This window comes from Stegostoma tigrinum, chromosome 32 (assembly GCF_030684315.1).
Source record: "Stegostoma tigrinum isolate sSteTig4 chromosome 32, sSteTig4.hap1, whole genome shotgun sequence".
NCBI classification, from domain to species: domain Eukaryota; kingdom Metazoa; phylum Chordata; class Chondrichthyes; order Orectolobiformes; family Stegostomatidae; genus Stegostoma; species Stegostoma tigrinum.
In genome coordinates, this window is record NC_081385.1 from 12,705,829 (window position 1) to 12,723,791 (window position 17,963).

A 17,963-nucleotide genomic window follows, 5' to 3' on the forward strand; every position below is an offset into this window, starting at 1 on the left:
TCTAATATGCAAGTAACACCTTGTGATTCATATAGGTACCTTCAATGAATCTTCTTCTTTTGATGTCTGAAGTGTTTGTTTTTAAGCTGTATGCTGAAAAACTTCTAAGGATTTTGAATATCATTTTACTCTAGACCATGGACTACTGGTCTTTCAGTCAGCTTCAGCACATTTGTAGCCTCCTGTGGAGAATTTATTAATGCCCAACTCAACATAATGGCAGAGATAATGGGAACTGCAGATGCTGGAGATTCCAAGATAATAAAATGTGAGGCTGGATGAACACAGCAGGCCAAACAGCATCTCAGGAGCACAAAAGCTGACGTTTCGGGCCTAGACCCTTCATCAGAGAGGGGGATGGGGGGAGGGAACTGGAATAAATAGGGAGAGAGGGGGAGGCGGACCGAAGATGGAGAGTAAAGAAGATAGGTAGAGAGGGTGTAGGTGGGGAGGTAGGGAGGGGATAGGTCAGTCCAGGGAAGACGGACAGGTCAAGGAGGTGGGATGAGGTTAGTAGGTAGCTGGGGGTGCGGCTTGGGGTGGGAGGAAGGGATGGGTGAGAGGAAGAACCGGTTAGGGAGGCAGAGACAGGTTGGACTGGTTTTGGGATGCAGTGGGTGGGGGGGAAGAGCTGGGCTGGTTGTGTGGTGCAGTGGGGGGAGGGGATGAACTGGGCTGGTTTAGGGATGCAGTGGGGGAAGGGGAGATTTTGAAACTGGTGAAGTCCACATTGATACCATATGGCTGCAGGGTTCCCAGGCGGAATATGAGTTGCTGTTCCTGCAACCTTCGGGTGGCATCATTGTGGCAGTGCAGGAGGCCCATGATGGACATGTCATCAAGAGAATGGGAGGGGGAGTGGAAATGGTTTGCGACTGGGAGGTGCAGTTGTTTGTTGCGAACTGAGCGGAGGTGTTCTGCAAAGCGGTCCCCAAGCCTCCGCTTGGTTTCCCCAATGTAGAGAAAGCCGCACCGGGTACAGTGGATACAGTATACCACATTGGCAGATGTGCAGGTGAACCTCTGCTTAATGTGGAATGTCATCTTGGGGCCTGGGATGGGGGTGAGGGAGGAGGTGTGGGGACAAGTGTAGCATTTCCTGCGGTTGCAGGGGAAGGTGCCGGGTGTGGTGGGGTTGGAGGGCAGTGTGGAGCGAACAAGGGAGTCACGGAGAGAGTGGTCTCTCCGGAAAGCAGACAGGGGTGGGGATGGAAAAATGTCTTGGGTGGTGGGGTCGGATTGTAAATGGCGGAAGTGTCGGAGGATAATGCGTTGTATCCGGAGGTTGGTAGGGTGGTGTGTGAGAACGAGGGGGATCCTCTTGGGGCGGTTGTGGCGGGGGCGGGGTGTGAGGGATGTGTCGCGGGAAATGCGGGAGACGCGGTCAAGGGCGTTCTCAATCACCGTGGGGGGGAAGTTGCGGTCCTTAAAGAACTTGGACATCTGGGATGTGCGGGAGTGGAATGTCTTATCGTGGGAGCAGATGCGGCGGAGGCGGAGGAATTGGGAATAGGGGATGGAATTTTTGCAGGAGGGTGGGTGGGAGGAGGTGTATTCTAGGTAGCTGTGGGAGTCGGTGGGCTTGAAATGGACATCAGTTACAAGCTGGTTGCCTGAGATGGAGACTGAGAGGTCCAGGAAGGTGAGGGATGTGCTGGAGATGGCCCAGGTGAACTGAAGGTTGGGGTGGAAGGTGTTGGTGAAGTGGATGAACTGTTCGAGCTCCTCTGGGGAGCAAGAGGCGGCGCCGATACAGTCATCAATGTACCGGAGGAAGAGGTGGGGTTTGGGGCCTGTGTAGGTGCGGAAGATGGACTGTTCCACGTAACCTACAAAGAGGCAGGCATAGCTGGGGCCCATGCGGGTGCCCATGGCCACCCCCTTAGTCTGTAGGAAGTGGGAGGAGTCAAAAGAGAAGTTGTTGAGTGTGAGGACGAGTTCGGCTAGGCGGATGAGAGTGTCGGTGGAGGGGGCCTGGTCGGGCCTGCGGGACAGGAAGAAGCGGAGGGCCTTGAGGCCATCTCCATGCGGAATGCAGGTGTACAGGGACTGGACGTCCATGGTGAATATGAGGTGTTGGGGGCCAGGGAATTGGAAGTCCTGGAGGAGGTGGAGGGCGTGGGTGGTGTCACGGACATAGGTGGGGAGTTCCTGGACCAAAGGGGAGAAAATGGAGTCCAGATAGGTGGAGATGAGTTCGGTGGGGCAGGAGCAGGCTGAGACGATGGGTCGACCAGGGCAGGCAGGTTTGTGGATTTTGGGAAGGAGATAGAAACGGGCCGTGCGGGGTTGGGGAACAATGAGGTTGGAGGCTGTGGGTGGGAGGTCCCCTGAGGTGATGAGGTCATGAATGGTGTTGGAGATGATGGTTTGGTGCTCGGGTGTGGGGTCATGATCGAGGAGGCGGTAGGAGGTGGTGTCGGAGAGTTGGCGTCTGGCCTCGGCGATGTAGAGGTCAGTACGCCATACTACCACTGCGCCACCCTTGTCTGCGGGTTTGATGGTGAGGTTGGGGTTGGAGCGGAGGGAGCGGAGGGCTGCCCGTTCTGCGGGGGAGAGGTTGGAGTGGGTGAGAGGGGTGGAGAGGTTGAGGCGGTTAATGTCTCGACGGCAGTTGGAGATGAAGAGGTCGAGGGAGGGTAGGAGGCCTGGGGGTGGTGTCCAGGAGGAGGACTTGTGTTGGAAGCGGGTGAAGGGGTCAGTGGAAGGAGGGTTGGGTTCCCGGTTGAAGAAGTAGGCATGCAGGCGAAGACGGCGGAAAAACTGCTCTATGTCCGACCGTGACTGGTATTCGTTGATGTGTGGTTGTAGGGGGACAAAGGTGAGCCCCTTGCTCAGGACTGACCGTTCGTCCTCAGTCAGTGGGAGGTCTGGGGGGATGGTGAAGATTCGGCAGGGCTCAGGGTGGCTGTCTCCTCTGGGGTTGCAGGCTGTGGAGGTTGTGGGCGGAGCGATGATGTCGTCGGCCGTGGGCGGGGTTCCGTCGGCCGTGGGCGGGGTTCCGTCGGCGTCGACCGTGGGCGGGGTTCCGTCGGCGTCGACCGTAATGGCTTTTGCTTTTGAAATGGGCAGGAAAATCAATATTGAGCTTTAATGCTTACTATCTCTTGGTTTCCCTTGTTTTAACTCCTGACTGTGGCTGCTGTACAAAGGACACCCATTGGTGAAACCATCATTTATATTCATGAGAATCAGTTAAAAATTGATTAGAATCTCATGACCTTTGGTCAAAATTATCTACATGTGGCAGTAATGAGAATTGAGTGATGCTTTGAATGAGGAAATAAACTGATAATACTCACTCGTGGTTTATAAATGAAAGCAACAAGCTCGTGAGCTGTTATTGCATCTAGATTCCCAGTCCAGTCGGAGTCGGAATTTTCATGAAGTGATGAAAATAGAAGGAAATGAATTGGGCATCCTTCATTTCCTCCATTTCCTGTCAAATCAACCAGATATTTGTTATTTTGGTACCAACATTGTAAAATTGTGGTGCGATACAGTTCACAAATTGAGAAATGTAGCTTTTTCTATTGAATTGGAAACCTCTATTCCTACATGGCGCAAGTGATAAATGGTTATTCTTTTGGGTACCTGGATGTAGAAATTACTCCATGTATGTGAATTCCTCAGTTAAAATATCTTTGAATCTGCCAACAGCACACGGAAATAAATTCAAATACCTGAGGGTTTATGTTTTGTGTCAATGAGCAGCATCTATGTTTAAGTGATTTTAAAGAGCTCAATTTTGACCTTGGGTATAACCTTAAGCAAGATAGATGTGACCTTAAGCAAGGTAGATGTTTCAGTAATAAGAGGTTGATGATTTAAGTGTAAATCTGTGAATAAAGGAGACCTATGCAAATCAGTTGCAGTATTGTCATTTTGTGAGCCACGCAGCACTCTTGTTTGTTGCTTAAATATTGAGCTCAAGCACTAAACAGCTTCCTCCACAAAACATTCTTTTCTTTGCACTGCTGAAGAAATCGTTGTGACCAGTTTATATATAAAAATTTTATTCTATATAAAACTACAAACCATTAAGTTCTGTACTTGAAAAAACTGATTGTGTTCTGGTCTGAAAACTGTAACTTTAGCATTCTGTCCAAAAAGGAGAAACAGTAGAGTCTCTCAATTTGTGTGAAAAATAAAATGTGTTGCTGAATTTATATTCTTTTTCCTCCTTTTTGGAACTTAACTCTATGTACTTTCTTTTTGAATAAAAGAAATACAAATATAATCAAAGGCTTTAAAATTCTGAGTGGTGAGAAGGTGGAATTGGCTACTACAAGGAGGCAAACATAATTGATTAATTGAATAACAAACTGGATAAGCATATAAAGGAAACATGAATAAAGGGTTATGTTGATAGAGTTAGATGAAGAAGAATAGGAGGCTGTAGTGGAGTGTAAGTATCTTTTGGGACTCTCAGGTTGTACAGCCCATTTCTGTACTCTTATACTATAATCTGTAATTCTTTGGACAGGCAACATTTGTACTGTATATCCATTTCCTTGTTGTATTGACCTTCCTGCACTCTGGTACCAAGCATCAGAATGAGTCTCCTATTTCTAAATGCAAGGTTTTCATTTTCATAAATCTCTCTTGCTAATTTTCTGTTTCAGTGAAACAATCTGAATGTTATTATATCGGTAGGATTTGTATCCTTCCATGGCCACATAGTAATTCAGGAACAAAGAACCTAATCATCAAGTTTGATGCCCTTGTTAGCAAATGCAAATATAATAATCAAAATTAATCACTATAATTAGTTCTTTGTCACTCACCTGATGTGTTATTTGGAATACTTGATTTTGTGCATAAAATTGTGGTCCTGATTTGATTAGCAAGGATAATTAGATTAAAGTATCATTTTTGTTGTTATTAGGATATATCCATTAAATAGTACTGTAATGTATGGATAAGTATTTAGCTGCACACAGAACAAACTGCTTCAATTTACATAGAATTTTCATCATATTATTGAATTGCCTTTAGAGTAGAATTATGGAGACAAATACTGCAATTCTTCTTGACCAATAATATTCCATTACTGATTCATCTGTTTTATAGCAATATTGATTTGGGGAAAGGAATATTAGCCAAGATATTGGAGACGCCCCTATTCTTTTTAGAACAGTGCTTTTAATGTTCAGCTGACATATATCCACAGTTTAACTTGTCCAAAGATTGATTTATTGAGCAATGCAACATCAGGATTATTGGGAATGTTACTCCTAAGTAAATAAATAGATTCAAATCCACAATCCTGTGACCTAAATTTGAGGCTGCTGTTATTCAAAGGGATACTATTATGCCAGTTTTTTAATATTTCAGATATTGTTGGTAATCAATGTTAGAGTGCTGATGTAATTGCACAGAGGTCAGTATCCTGTCATGAAGTTATCCTTTATTTACTTGTGCACCGTACACTGGCTATGGCCAGCCAGCTCAGAGACAGTTCCCTGAACTGAGGAGATTCTTAATGCCCTGTTTATTTTGGTCAGTCAGGACTTCCTGATTTGGGTTTGTTAATCTGGGCCAATCAAGGATCTCGGAGTCAATGAGGTCCACGTAGTTGTAATCACTACGTCTCTGCAACCCCCCCCCCCCCCCCCCACACACACACACACACACAAGGATGCGGATGTAGGCCTGGTCTTTCTCTTGTAGCTTTTCTTGTGATGTTTTTGTCCCAGGTCCGGTTCCTCTCATTCAGACTGACACCAGTGTCATGTACTGGACTGTAGCCTGTCCCTTGCGTTCCGACTGTCTTGGGACAGTTCCCTTTTCTTCTTCCAGCAGTAATGGTATAAAAGCTGCATCCTTCTCAGACTCCGAGGTTTCCTCAACTCTAGTCAGAGGGGGAGGACCCACAGTTTCTGACAGGCCTTCTGGCTGTTCTGAGGGACAAGGTATGTTTTGCTCCTGCCCGGTTTGCCAGGTAACAGCTTTCAGGTGATTCACTCAGTCAGGCAGGTGAAGGTGTCCACTTCCATTGGGATGTCCTGTAGCTTCAATGCTCCACTTGCTGCATTTTCTAATGACAGTGCCAATTGTTGTCAAGTTTGAAGTCCAGTTGAGCTTCAGCTAGTAGGCGTTTCTGCATGGCTATGTCATTAATCCCATTCTTGTCGCCACTGAAATAACTACACAGAGGCCAGTATCCCATCATCAAGTCACCCTTTATTTACTTGTGGCCAGTCATGTAGGAGTCAGTCTCCTGGAACTGAGGAGATTCTAAATCCCCTGGTTATTTTTGTCAGTGAGGGCTTCCTGATTGGCCCAGGTTAACAACCCCAATGAAGAATCTTGTAGTCAGTGAGGTCCACCTGGTTCTAATCATGACAAGTGCTGTTTGCTTCATAGTACAAGGCATCCTATTTGTTTCTATGTGCTGGGATCATACATTGTAAGTTGGTTTTGTCTCCAGCTGCCATTTTATTGGGCATGGATGTGTTTAACTCTCAGTAGTTATAAAGAACCAGAAATGTTGTTATGGCATTGCCAAGATAGGTTCGTCCTGACCAACATTGAAAGGCAAGTTATGTTTCTGAGTTTTAATCACTGCACATTTACAGATCCTGTGCATACATAGATGCCTGGCTGCAAAGAGTGTACAGGAAATTCAATTGCCAGCAATTAATGAATCTTTAGGAACTTGAAAAGGAACTTGTCCATTTGGATTTACTGTTTAAAGATTTTTGATCTGTATCTCGTACGTAGTAGTGTAAAGCTGTTGGATTTGTTGTAAGCCCAGGTAAATTTATTTTACAAAAAATTGAAATTGCTTGAATAACTCAGCGGGTCTGACAGTATTTGTAAACAGAAACCAGAGTTAATGCTTTGGGTCCACTAACCCTTCTTCAGAATCGCTTTCTTTTACAGTTTGCTTTGATTCAAATCTGTTAGGGCTAACTAGCACAACAAAACTGGCACAAGCACTGCTCACAATCATAGAACATAGAACTGTACAGCACAGTATAGGCCCTTTGGCCCATGATGTTGTGCCGACCTAATCTTGTTACGTATATTCGTTTTCCGCTATGTTCCACCTCTAGGAATTGCCTGTTTTGATTGACAAAGTCTTGGCAGCCAGAACTTGGCTATATCCTGCATTTTCTTCTGGCAGGGAGGCAGCCTCCATCTTTTGGGGATGTTCAGTAAAACTATTCGGGGGCTGAGCTACCTCCTGATCAAATAGGCCATATGCATTCAAATATTGCCTTGTGAGCGTGATGCAGCTGAATTATGCGACTCAGATTTTGCCTAATCGCACTTCGAAAATCTGGTCCAGCTGTCAGTATGAACAGAATGAATTTGGCACAATGTGTTCGAGTTAGTCATTAAATTTCCTTTTGAATCAGTTCCACAATACAGCAATTGTTATGTAGTTTCTTTTGAAGCATAGAGTGAGTGTCATTAAAATAAAGATTTTGGGATCAGTTTTGACATTGGGTAATAGAATAAAATGGCCAACAGTCAATTGCTAGCCGGTTTTATGGTTTTCCTAATTTTTTCTTTTATTAACTTCATTCTTGAAAAAAGTTAGTAAATCTACTGTGATAATGGTTAGTTGTGGAATCAGTCACTCAGCAATAATGTAGTAATGGAAGCCCTCAAGAATAATGATTTTCTTAAAAATGCGCTAGACATTTCTTTTTGAAGATATAAAGGGTAGGACTTTTAAATGCCTTCACAGGTTTCTTTGGTAGCTATTTCTTTATAGTTCCTTTTTGACCTATTTGAAACATTTTGCCTGTCCTTCTTAACAGTTCATCTTGACACATCTGCTAGTTGTTTTGACAGTCCCTCTTGACAATTTTGACTATTGTTTCTGACCATTCAATGAGCTTCACAGTTTCATGAGTTTATGTTTTGTTATGCAAACTGATGCATGCTTTTTGCAATCACAAAGGGCACCTTACCTGCATCAAAAGGAACCTGACTTCCCTTAAATGTGCCCTGAGGACACAGCCAAAGGGTTATATTATCTCTTCAAAAAAGTCTGAAAAGTCTGTACGAAGACATAAAAGAGTTAAGATCTGCTCCTACCAAATCCAATTTGCCCACCTTGTATTCAGATACCAAGATCACCGAATCTAAACACACTCTGGAGTGAAGGTAGCTACTGATTTTATATAATAAAATGTGAGGCTGGATGAACACAGCAGGCCAAGCAGCATCTCAGGAGCACAAAAGCTGACGTTTCGGGCCTAGACCCTTCATCAGAGAGGGGGATGGGGAGAGGGAACTGGAATAAATAGGGAGAGAGGGGGAGGTGGACCAAAGATGGAGAGTAAAGAAGATAGGTGGAGAGAGTGTAGGTGGGGAGGTAGGGAGGGGATAGGTCAGTCCAGGGAAGACGGACAGGTCAAGGAGGTGGGATGAGGTTAGTAGGTAGCTGGGGGTGCGGCTTGGGGTGGGAGGAAGGGATGGGTGAGAGGAAGAGCCGGTTAGGGAGGCAGAGACAGGTTGGACTGATTTTGGGATGCAGTGGGTGGGGGGGAAGAGCTGGGCTGGTTGTGTGGTGCAGTGGGGGGAGGGGACGAACGAGGCTGGTTTAGGGATGCAGTAGGGGAAGGGGAGATTTTGAAACTGGTGAAGTCCACATTGATACCATATGGCTGCAGGGTTCCCAGGCGGAATATGAGTTGCTGTTCCTGCAACCTTCCGGTGGCATCATTGTGGCAGTGCAGGAGGCCCATGATGGACATGTCATCTAGAGAATGGGAGGGGGAGTGGAAATGGTTTGCAACTGGGAGGTGCAGTTGTTTGTTGCGAACTGAGCGGAGGTGTTCTGCAAAGCGGTCCCCAAGCCTCCGCTTGGTTTCCCCAATGTAGAGGAAGCCGCACTGGGTACAGTGGATGCAGTATACCACATTGGCAGATGTGCAGGTGAACCTCTGCTTAATGTGGAATGTCATCTTGGGGCCTGGGATAGGGGTGAGGGAGGAGGTGTGGGGACATGTGTAGCATTTCCTGCGGTTGCAGGGGAAGGTGCCGGGTGTGGTGGGGTTGGAGGGCAGTGTGGAGCGAACAAGGGAGTCACGGAGAGAGTGGTCTCTCCGGAAAGCAGACAGGGGAGGGGATGGAAAAATGTCTTGGGTGGTGGGGTCGGATTGTAAATGGCGGAAGTGTCAGAGGATGATGCGTTGTATCCGGAGGTTGGTAGGGTGGTGTGTGAGAACGAGGGGGATCCTTTTAGGGCGGTTGTGGCGGGGACGGGGTGTGAGGGATGTGTTGCGGGAAATACGGGAGACGCGGTCAAGGGCGTTCTCGATCACTGTGGGGGGAAAGTTGCGGTCCTTAAAGAACTTGGACATCTGGGATGTGCGGGAGTGGAATGTCTTATCGTGGGAGCAGATGCGGCGGAGGCGTAGGAATTGGGAATAGGGGATGGAATTTTTGCAGGAGACTGTTTAACTTGAGTGAAAGCACATGCATGAAACATAACCCTTTCTCATTTACACCACTGAATAAATGGCAGGTTCTGTGGTTGGTGACACAACTTATGAATTTTGTCCATGTCTGCCATTTTTTTCTGTGACAGGGTCACATGGACCAGTTTCCTTGTCACCCATGTGATGGAAAGAATGTTGCACCCTGCACCATCACTAATCATAGCACAAGACTACAAAATGGATGTAAAGTTCATGTTGCCAGAGCAACTTTGACTCCTTGAATGAACCATAATACATTGCCGCCAACACCACCATTGCCAAACAATGTTTCTCCCTTAAATATCCTTTACGTACTACCCTTCGCTTTACATATACGTACATTGATTACCATTTCAAGTTGTGATATTCAGATCCTTGACCAGAATGGTTAAGTTGATTGTTGATACCCAGCATGGGTTCATGAAGAGTAGGTCATGTTTAATTAATTTGATGGAATTCTTTGAGGACATTACTTGCATGGTGGACAGTCGGGAACCTGTGGATGTGGTGTATCTGGATTTCCAGGAAGCATTTGACAAGGTGCCACTCCAAAGCTTGCTACATAAGACAAAGTTGCTAGTATTACAGGTAATGTATTGGCATGGATAGAGGATTGCTTTCCACTGGTCAACCAAAGTGTAGGGGTAAATGGGTGTTTTTTCTGGTTGCGGTCAGTGGTTAGTGGTATGCCTCAGGGATCAGTGTTGGGACTGCAATTATTTACAATTTATGTAGATGATTTGGAGTTGGGGACTAAGTGTGGTGTGTCAAAATTTGCAGATGACACTAAGGTGATTGGTAGAGGAAAGTGTGCAGAAGACACTGAAAGTCTGCAGAGGGATATAGATAGTCTAAGTGAGTGGGCAAAGGTCTGGCAGATGGACTACGATGTTGATAAGTGTGAAGTCACCCATTTTGGTAGGAATAATAGCAAAATGGACTATGTTTTAAATGGTGAAAAATTACAGCACGCTGCTGTGTAGAGGGACTTAGGTGTCCTTATACATGAATTGTTAAAAGTAGGATTGCAGGTAGTTAAAAAGGCAAATGGAATTTTGTCTGTTATTGCTAGAGGGATGGATTTTAAAAATGGAGGCAGTGCTGCAGCTGTATAGGGTCCTGGTGAGGCCATACCTGGAGTACTGTGTGCAGTTTTGGTCTCCTTACTTGAGAAGGGATATACTAGTACTGGAGGGGGTGCAGAGGAGATTCACGTGGTTCATTCCAGAGTTGAGAGGGCTGGATTATGAGGAGAGACTGAGTACACTTGATTAAACTCATTGGAATTCAGAAGAATGAGGGGAGATCTTATGGAAATAAATAATATTATGAAGGGAATAGATAATGTGGAGGCAGGGAGGTTGTTTCCACTAACAGGTGAAGCTAGAACTAGAGGGCATCGCCTCAAAATAAAGGGAAGCAGATGTAGTACTGAGGTTGGGAGGAACTTCTTCACCCAAAGGGTTGTGAATCTGTGGAATTCCCTGCCCAGTGAAGCGGTTGAAGTTACTTCGCTGAATGTTTGTTTTTAAGGCAAGACTAGATACATTTTTGAATAGTAAAGGAATTAAGGGTTATGGTGAGTGGGTGGGTAAGTGGAACTGAGTCTCAAAGATCAGCCATGATCTTATTAAATGGCGGGGCAGGCTTGAGGGGCTAGATGGCCTACTCCTGCTCCTAGTTCTTGTATTCTTATGATTGTGAATGGAATATTTGAAGACCATCTATGGAAGAAGGAATTTTGGGATTCCTTCTCTGATTTTGCAAGTTTGCCTCAAGGCTGGCAAGTAGGTCACCTTGTATTCACAGTTGGGAAGCCAGCTCTGTTCCTTCTCAGGTAGAAGGGCAGGCATTTGGGAAGATGTTGAATTGAGGCCCTTAAATGGCCATTAATTAACTTCTTAAGGGCCTTAGTTAGTGATTGGTCAAGAAGGCTGCCAATGAGGGGCCCTTTTGGCGCAGTGGTAGTGTCCCTGACCCTGGACTGGGAAGACTGGTTTCAAGGCCCACTTGCTCTGGAGGTGTGTAATAACTTCTCTGAACAGGTTAATGATAAAATATGTTAAATTAAGAAAAGGGCTGCCCATGTGCGACCATCTTTCTTAGCCACCAGGATGCTTCATACATGCAGATTGACATTCTGATACAGTTTCTGAAAGCAGAAACTAAGCAACACCCACTGTTTAATTAGACGGTACAATGCCCATAGGCTTTCTGGGCCTGAACTTAAATACCGAAATAGCAATAAAGGGTCTGAAGAAAGGTCTAGGCCCGAAACATCAACCTTCCTGCTCCTCTGATGCTGCTTGGCCTGCTGTGTTCATCCAGCTCTACACGTTTTATCTCTCACAATGAAGGGATGACTTTCTCTCCAACTGAACTTGCCAAATTGTTTTCTCCATCTTGCCGTTTACAGGGATTTAAAAAAAACTTGTACCCTTAGCTTTCTGGGTGTTTCAAGAAAGATCCACTTCTTTTTCAAATGCTTTGAAGGAGGACAATGACTTGGAACTCAGTTTCTATGTCAGAGCACATACTGACATCATCTGTATAATGAAGTTCTATGATTGAGGTTGAATCATTTTCAGGTTTGGATTGAAGGCAGCGTGGATCGAACAGTTTGGCATCAGTTCTGCAGATTATTTTCAAGCATGTTTTTTTTTGCAGGTGAAGTGCGGTATTACAGGGAGGACAATGGCTCCCAGGGTTTCAGCTTAGCCTTCTGTTGACAGAAAAAAAAAGTACTTTCGACATCAGGCTCACAAAAGAGTAAGATTAAAGTTTCAGAGTTAGTAGGAACAGCAGATGCTGGAGAATCTGAGATAACAAGGTGTAGAGCTGGATGAACACCAGGCCAAGCAGCATCAGAGGAGCAGGAAGGCAGATGTTTTGGGCCCAGACCCTTCTTCAGAAATGTCAACCAAAAGTTTGTCAGCCAGCAGTGATGCTTGTGCTTCTGTATGCTTCTAAGACTTGAACAACCTTTGCAGGCAGCTCAAAACATGGGAGAAGTACCACCAATGGTGTCTTTGTAATATCTTGCCGATATAATGGCAAGAATGGTGTCCAACAGCGGCATTGTCTCCAAAGCTAATTTACCCAGCATCAAGGTGCTAATTGCTCAAAATTAGTTCTGCAGTATTGGAGATATAATTTGTCTGCCTAACACCAAATTCCCAATGTAACTGCTCTACTTAGAACTTGATTGTGACACGATACTCCCAGGAGAATAGCCAAACTGCTTTAGGGATGCTCTCAAAGCATTCCTGAATAGATCAAACATCCTTGCAGACTCCTGGGAGATCTTGACTTTTGACCTACTAAAGTGGAGGATGCAATTTTGGGAAGGCCCAACGGCATCAGAGCACAGAGGCATAGTCCAGAAATTGGAAGGAGCACACAAACTTTTAAACAATCCATGTACCAAAGACCCTACCTGTGATAGAGACTGCTGATCATACATTGGATTTAACGTTTTCAGAACCTTCAATTTTGTGCGGAAGCAAGTTATTTTGGATCCTGAGGAACTACGTAAGCCAGGAAGAGTAATCACCTTTGGGTTGTTTTGGAAATAATATTCAAAGACAGTTGGGGTGTGAAATCCAGAAGTTCAAAGTTTATGAGTCTTCAAAATGTATATTTAATTATCTACATAATTAACTAGCGTAAATACAGTTAGCTAGTTGTGCATCTTAGTGCTGGGGCTTAAAGTATTAAAATTAGATTGTGTCACTTTAATGTATAGAAATATACTGACAGTTCCCTGTATTCTACACAAGTTTAAACGTTTTCAACTTAGATGACTAATTTCTTTTCAGATGTGTGTAATTTACTTCGCAGGCAGAAGGTTTGTTCGATTCAATTTGTCATTTTAAAACAAAAATGATTTTTGAAAATTCACCATCTGTTGTAGTTGCTTTTTCAGACAGTGCCCACCCCCTCATCCTGTGGCGAACTGTCGTCATGACAATTCTGTCATGCCTAATCCCCTCAAACATGACTGGTTGGCTGCTGAGCATGCTCACTCTGTTCCCTCTCTGCAGTCTTTGATACTCTCATCCTGTTTAAAAGAAGGTAACAGTTTGCACGTATGGAATAGGAAGAAATTGCCTTCTGTTAGTTTCTTAACCGTGCTGTTTTGGAGGGCAAGATCCTCTCAATTTTGGAGGTCTGAATTTCTTTTCACGTTGTCTTCTGCTTGATCTTGGAACTTTAATTAAAATGATTGCCTGCCTAGCCAAAGGAAATTTGCTGGATGTTCTGCAAGAGGGATTCACAGAGGTAAATAATACTGAAAGTAATGACTGGGACATGTGTTGGCCTCAAGCTAGCCAGTTAACCTAGTAACAGCTGTTTCTTATAGAAAGTACAGAGATGTAGTGTATTGCATTGAATGCTCAGAATAAGAAGATGAAAAAGCCTTTTATGAGGAAATAGAAATCTTCTCGCTGTTATGATGTGTAGGGCTTCTAGGTTCTAATTATTTAAAATATTCCATATGGAGTTTATTAAATGAACTATACGGTCTGAATGTACTAATGTTTAGCCTTAAGCCTAGTGTACATGCATGAATGTTTTACTGATTTCATTATTACAATAAGTGGAGTTTGTCTTGTCTAATTAGTATTAAATGTAATGCACGAAATAACCACCATGTTTATCAGTGAATCTTTTCAGAGAATGCAAAGTATTTTTCCCTTAATTATGTCACTTCAAAGAAGTATTTAAAGGTTTTATGTTTGGAGTCATCCAAGAAATATTCATAAGAAAATAATGATTTTGGTTTGTAATTAGACTTTTTAAAATTGCCTAATGTTCAAGGATGTGATGCGTCAAATGATTTTGGGCACAAATTGATTGACTTCTCATGCAAATAAAACTTTTAAAAATAAAATTGCTCAGCAGCCCATTTTTTATGGCTGAATAACACAAAACATGCCTAGAATTACTAGAATGGCATAACTGTTAATACAATACTGCCTCCCTGTTGGGATCAGAAGGAAATTATTTTGCTCAAGATGCAGAATGTAAAAAGGGTTGTAGTTGCTGGTTCACATACTAAACCGAGACCAGACCAAGATAGTAGCACAAGGGAATGTATGCTTTAAAATTGCTAAATTTTAAATTTGGAAGAAAACCCACATTTGCAGTAGTGAAATTCCTGAAAAATTAAGTTTGGAGAAAAAGCCGTTGGATGCAAGTAACAAGAAAAAGTGCGATAAATTTTAATTTGCTTTAAAGTAGAGTGGTTGTTGTGTGTGTTGGGCTGGGAGGTAAGTCCATAGTGGTGGGGCTTTGGGTTGCTTTATCTCATGGCAGTTGCTTGCAGATGATTTTGCCTTTTAAGTGATTCAGCTTGACCTGTTGGTGCCATCAGGCCATGGAGAATTAGGTCTTCATATGCATGTTCTGTATTGGATGGTGACCATTGGAGGCAAAAAGAAGTTGGATTATCAAGTTACTATTTGTGTATATATTTTAAGTTGTGTTAATTTGGCTTTAGACTTGTATTACAATCAGATGAATCACAAAGTTAATTGCAGAGGTTGGAAAATTTGTTGTCAAAATTCCACATAAGATTAAAGAATAGTTACTTCCAGCAATTTCACTTTATACGTCTAGGAATAACTTCATTTGAATCCTATCCTGCTTGGCAATAAACTAAAAGCACAGCATTCCTGACTAAAATTTGGCTTCAGGTAGAATCTAGGCCTTTCACATGGTTAAATGCTTAATTTGCTTCTTTTCAAATGAATGAATAAAAGGCAGAGCTTCATAAAGTAAAACTACATGCCATTTTGTGAGTTGTTCACTGATTTTTTAATCAATATGTGGTGTGTATAAATGCAACTCACGGATGCATTGTTTCAAAAGTAATTAAATGTCTATATTCTGACACCACAGCTTCAAAAGTCCCTGATGAGCTCATCACGCACTGCCAAAAACTTGAAAGCAGTTATGAGCACATTTTTTTTCTCTTGCAAACTCTGGTATAAAAACCACTGGATATTATCATTGTAAACAATTGTGTCTACCTAACCACACCAACTGTTTTGTAGCTGTCAGGACAGCCACATGTTTATATTTACAGCAAGTGAAAGAAAGCCAAGAAGTATGTTACTAAAATGACGAGTTCACTCACCAGTTTATACTGAGTTAGTTGATCATAGTTAAGGGAGAAGTAGGAATGCAGTAGTTTGCTTCCATAGCCCTCAACCTGAAATTATGTAGGTCAGAAGGTGGCTATTTAGCCCCTTGTACCCATGCTAGTTCTTCGACAACTATCTAATTGCTCCACAAAGTCCTGTGGTGTTTTTTTTCTATTGACACATGTAAGATTTGAGGTAGAGTTTCAGGACAATACCTTTCAATGTGTATTATATCAGATATTCAGTTAGTAATATAGACTTTTGTAGTGATATTGTTTGAGAATATGCAATATCAATAGTTGAAATTAATTCAAGGCGAGCAAGAATAACCTCAGATTTTGCTTTGTAATACCAGAGGGCTCACTTACTACAGCAGAATATCTGGTAGTGTAACAAATATTATTGCTTTTTATGTTTCATTCAGTGTAAGTTCAATGTATTTGGAGCAAATAATTAATATTTTCACAGTTAACACTGATGTGATATGCTGAGTTCTCTATGTAGCATTTGTTAATTATGAACTGCTATTTAGTAAATGTTCTAAAACATTGCTGTACAATAATTTGACACATAAGGACACTGATTTGTAATGTACTTATGCTGTGCAAAGAATTCGACATCTGTTTGAAGCAAGCACATTGTAATTCTTTTCACCACTTTGTCCATTTGCAATTGCTTATTTGAACTCTGCATGTGAGCACTGATATAGTGCTATGGTTAATATAGGATTGCCAAGAAATATTTAATTGAGTTGGTTTTGACTGCCTTAAACTCCAGATAAGAGTATAGGAAATATGAGTCGGCTATACTGCCCCTTGAGACTGCTCTGTAATTCAATAGGATGGTAGCTGAGATGATAGCTGATCTGATTTAGGCCTCAACTTCACTCAGCCTGACTCCCATAACCTTTGACTGCAGTATGTTCAAAAATCTGCTTCCCTCAGCTTTGAAAATATTCAATGACTCAGCTTCCACTGTTGTCTGAGGTAGAAAATTTGATGCAGAAAATAAATTTCTCTTCATCTCAGTTTTAAACTAGGAAGGAGGCCACATCTTAAAAGGTTACTTTCAGCCGTTCTGAGTTCTGAGGAAGGTTCACCGCACCCGAAATCTTAACTTTGATTTCACTTCATAGTCACTGCCAGACCTGCTGAGTTTTTCCAGCAATTCTGTTTTTGATAATGATTTGCAGCTTCTGCAGTTCTTTTGGTTTTTATTTCCAACCATTGTTTTGTAATTACTGAACATGATTTTTTTTTCTACCTCTTTAACTTTAAAACAATGGCTGTCATCAGTCCCTGACCAGCAACTACACAGCTGAGCAGTCACTTCATAATGAAAAACCAGGGATCTGTGACTGCTGCAATACAGCAATTTTTTAAAAAAAGTTTGAGGTCAGCTTTGAATTGAAAGATTCTGTGCACCTTACAGATGGTGTTTTTAATGGACTATCATGAGGCAAGTGAAATGTTCCATTTATGCTTTGTTTGTTGATGTCGGGTTGACAACAGAGTACAGTGATGTTAGACATAAACCTTTGAAACCTGAGATGAATACAACTTGGAATAATTTGATTACAATATCCTTTTATCTGTCAGTTATTTTGGAATTTATTTTGGAAGGCTAAATTCACTTCCATGGTGGCACTAATTACATGGCAATAAATTGAACACAATAAGGAAAAAAAAACATAAGATATGAGACATTAAAAAGTCACCTTGGTGACAAAAAATGTTCTCCTTGGTCTGGAGTAAAATGATGTATTGGATCAGAGTAAAGAGAAATCCATTTCTCAGGTCTCTAATTGATGTGCTTTGAGTGACAATCAGACTCCGTTTAACCACATTGCAGTCAGTTTAGGAATGTGTCATGCTGACTATTGGTCTTGAAATAGTAAAATATTTCCATTTCCTACTGCAGATGTACCTCTCTTCATGCACAAAATTTCTGTTTTACTTTTTAAAATAGAAAATTTACAGCCTGGATTACCAGATTGTTTAAAGGCAATTATCATGTTGTCTCAACCTGTTACTGTGTTTTAATGCTTTAAGACTAGTTTTAAACAGATATGCAATCTTGTGGCATTGTGCCATTTGCTGCTCATCAGTCAGCTACAAAATACATAGTAACAACCAATGGTTACTACTTTTTATCTTCCTTATCCGTGAAGTCTCTTCTGCATGGTGAAGATGGATGGATTTGTGTGATATCAAGCTAACCTCACTTTTTGAGTCATTTGTGTTTACTTCAGCAGTATCGTGAATATTCTGCGCTAGAAAGTCTAGCAGAAGCAGTTTTGTTCAAGACTTTGAATGGAATTGGATTATCATCTGAAAAGAAAATGTCTTCAGTGTTACCTAGAAAAAAGGTG

The 17,963-nt window shown here is 42.6% G+C and overlaps 1 protein-coding gene across 8 annotated transcripts in view; it reads left to right on the forward strand.

Annotated features, from left to right (window-relative positions):
• The window catches only part of LOC125467036 (dixin-like), a 117,646-nt gene that overhangs the window by 14,050 nt on the left and 85,633 nt on the right, over positions 1-17,963 (forward strand). For 5 of the 8 annotated variants that reach the window (XR_007250547.2, XR_009442862.1, XM_048562370.2 and 2 more), the window contains exon 1: positions 13,497-13,724. The exons of the other annotated variants lie outside the window; for them this stretch is intronic. Coding sequence is in view for 3 of the 5 variants with exons in the window: in XM_048562370.2 (XP_048418327.1) it covers positions 13,665-13,724 (60 nt within the window). In the remaining 2 variants the exon portion in view is untranslated. Of the gene's footprint in view, positions 1-13,496; positions 13,725-17,963 lie in introns of those variants that run through there. 8 annotated transcript variants of the gene reach the window in all.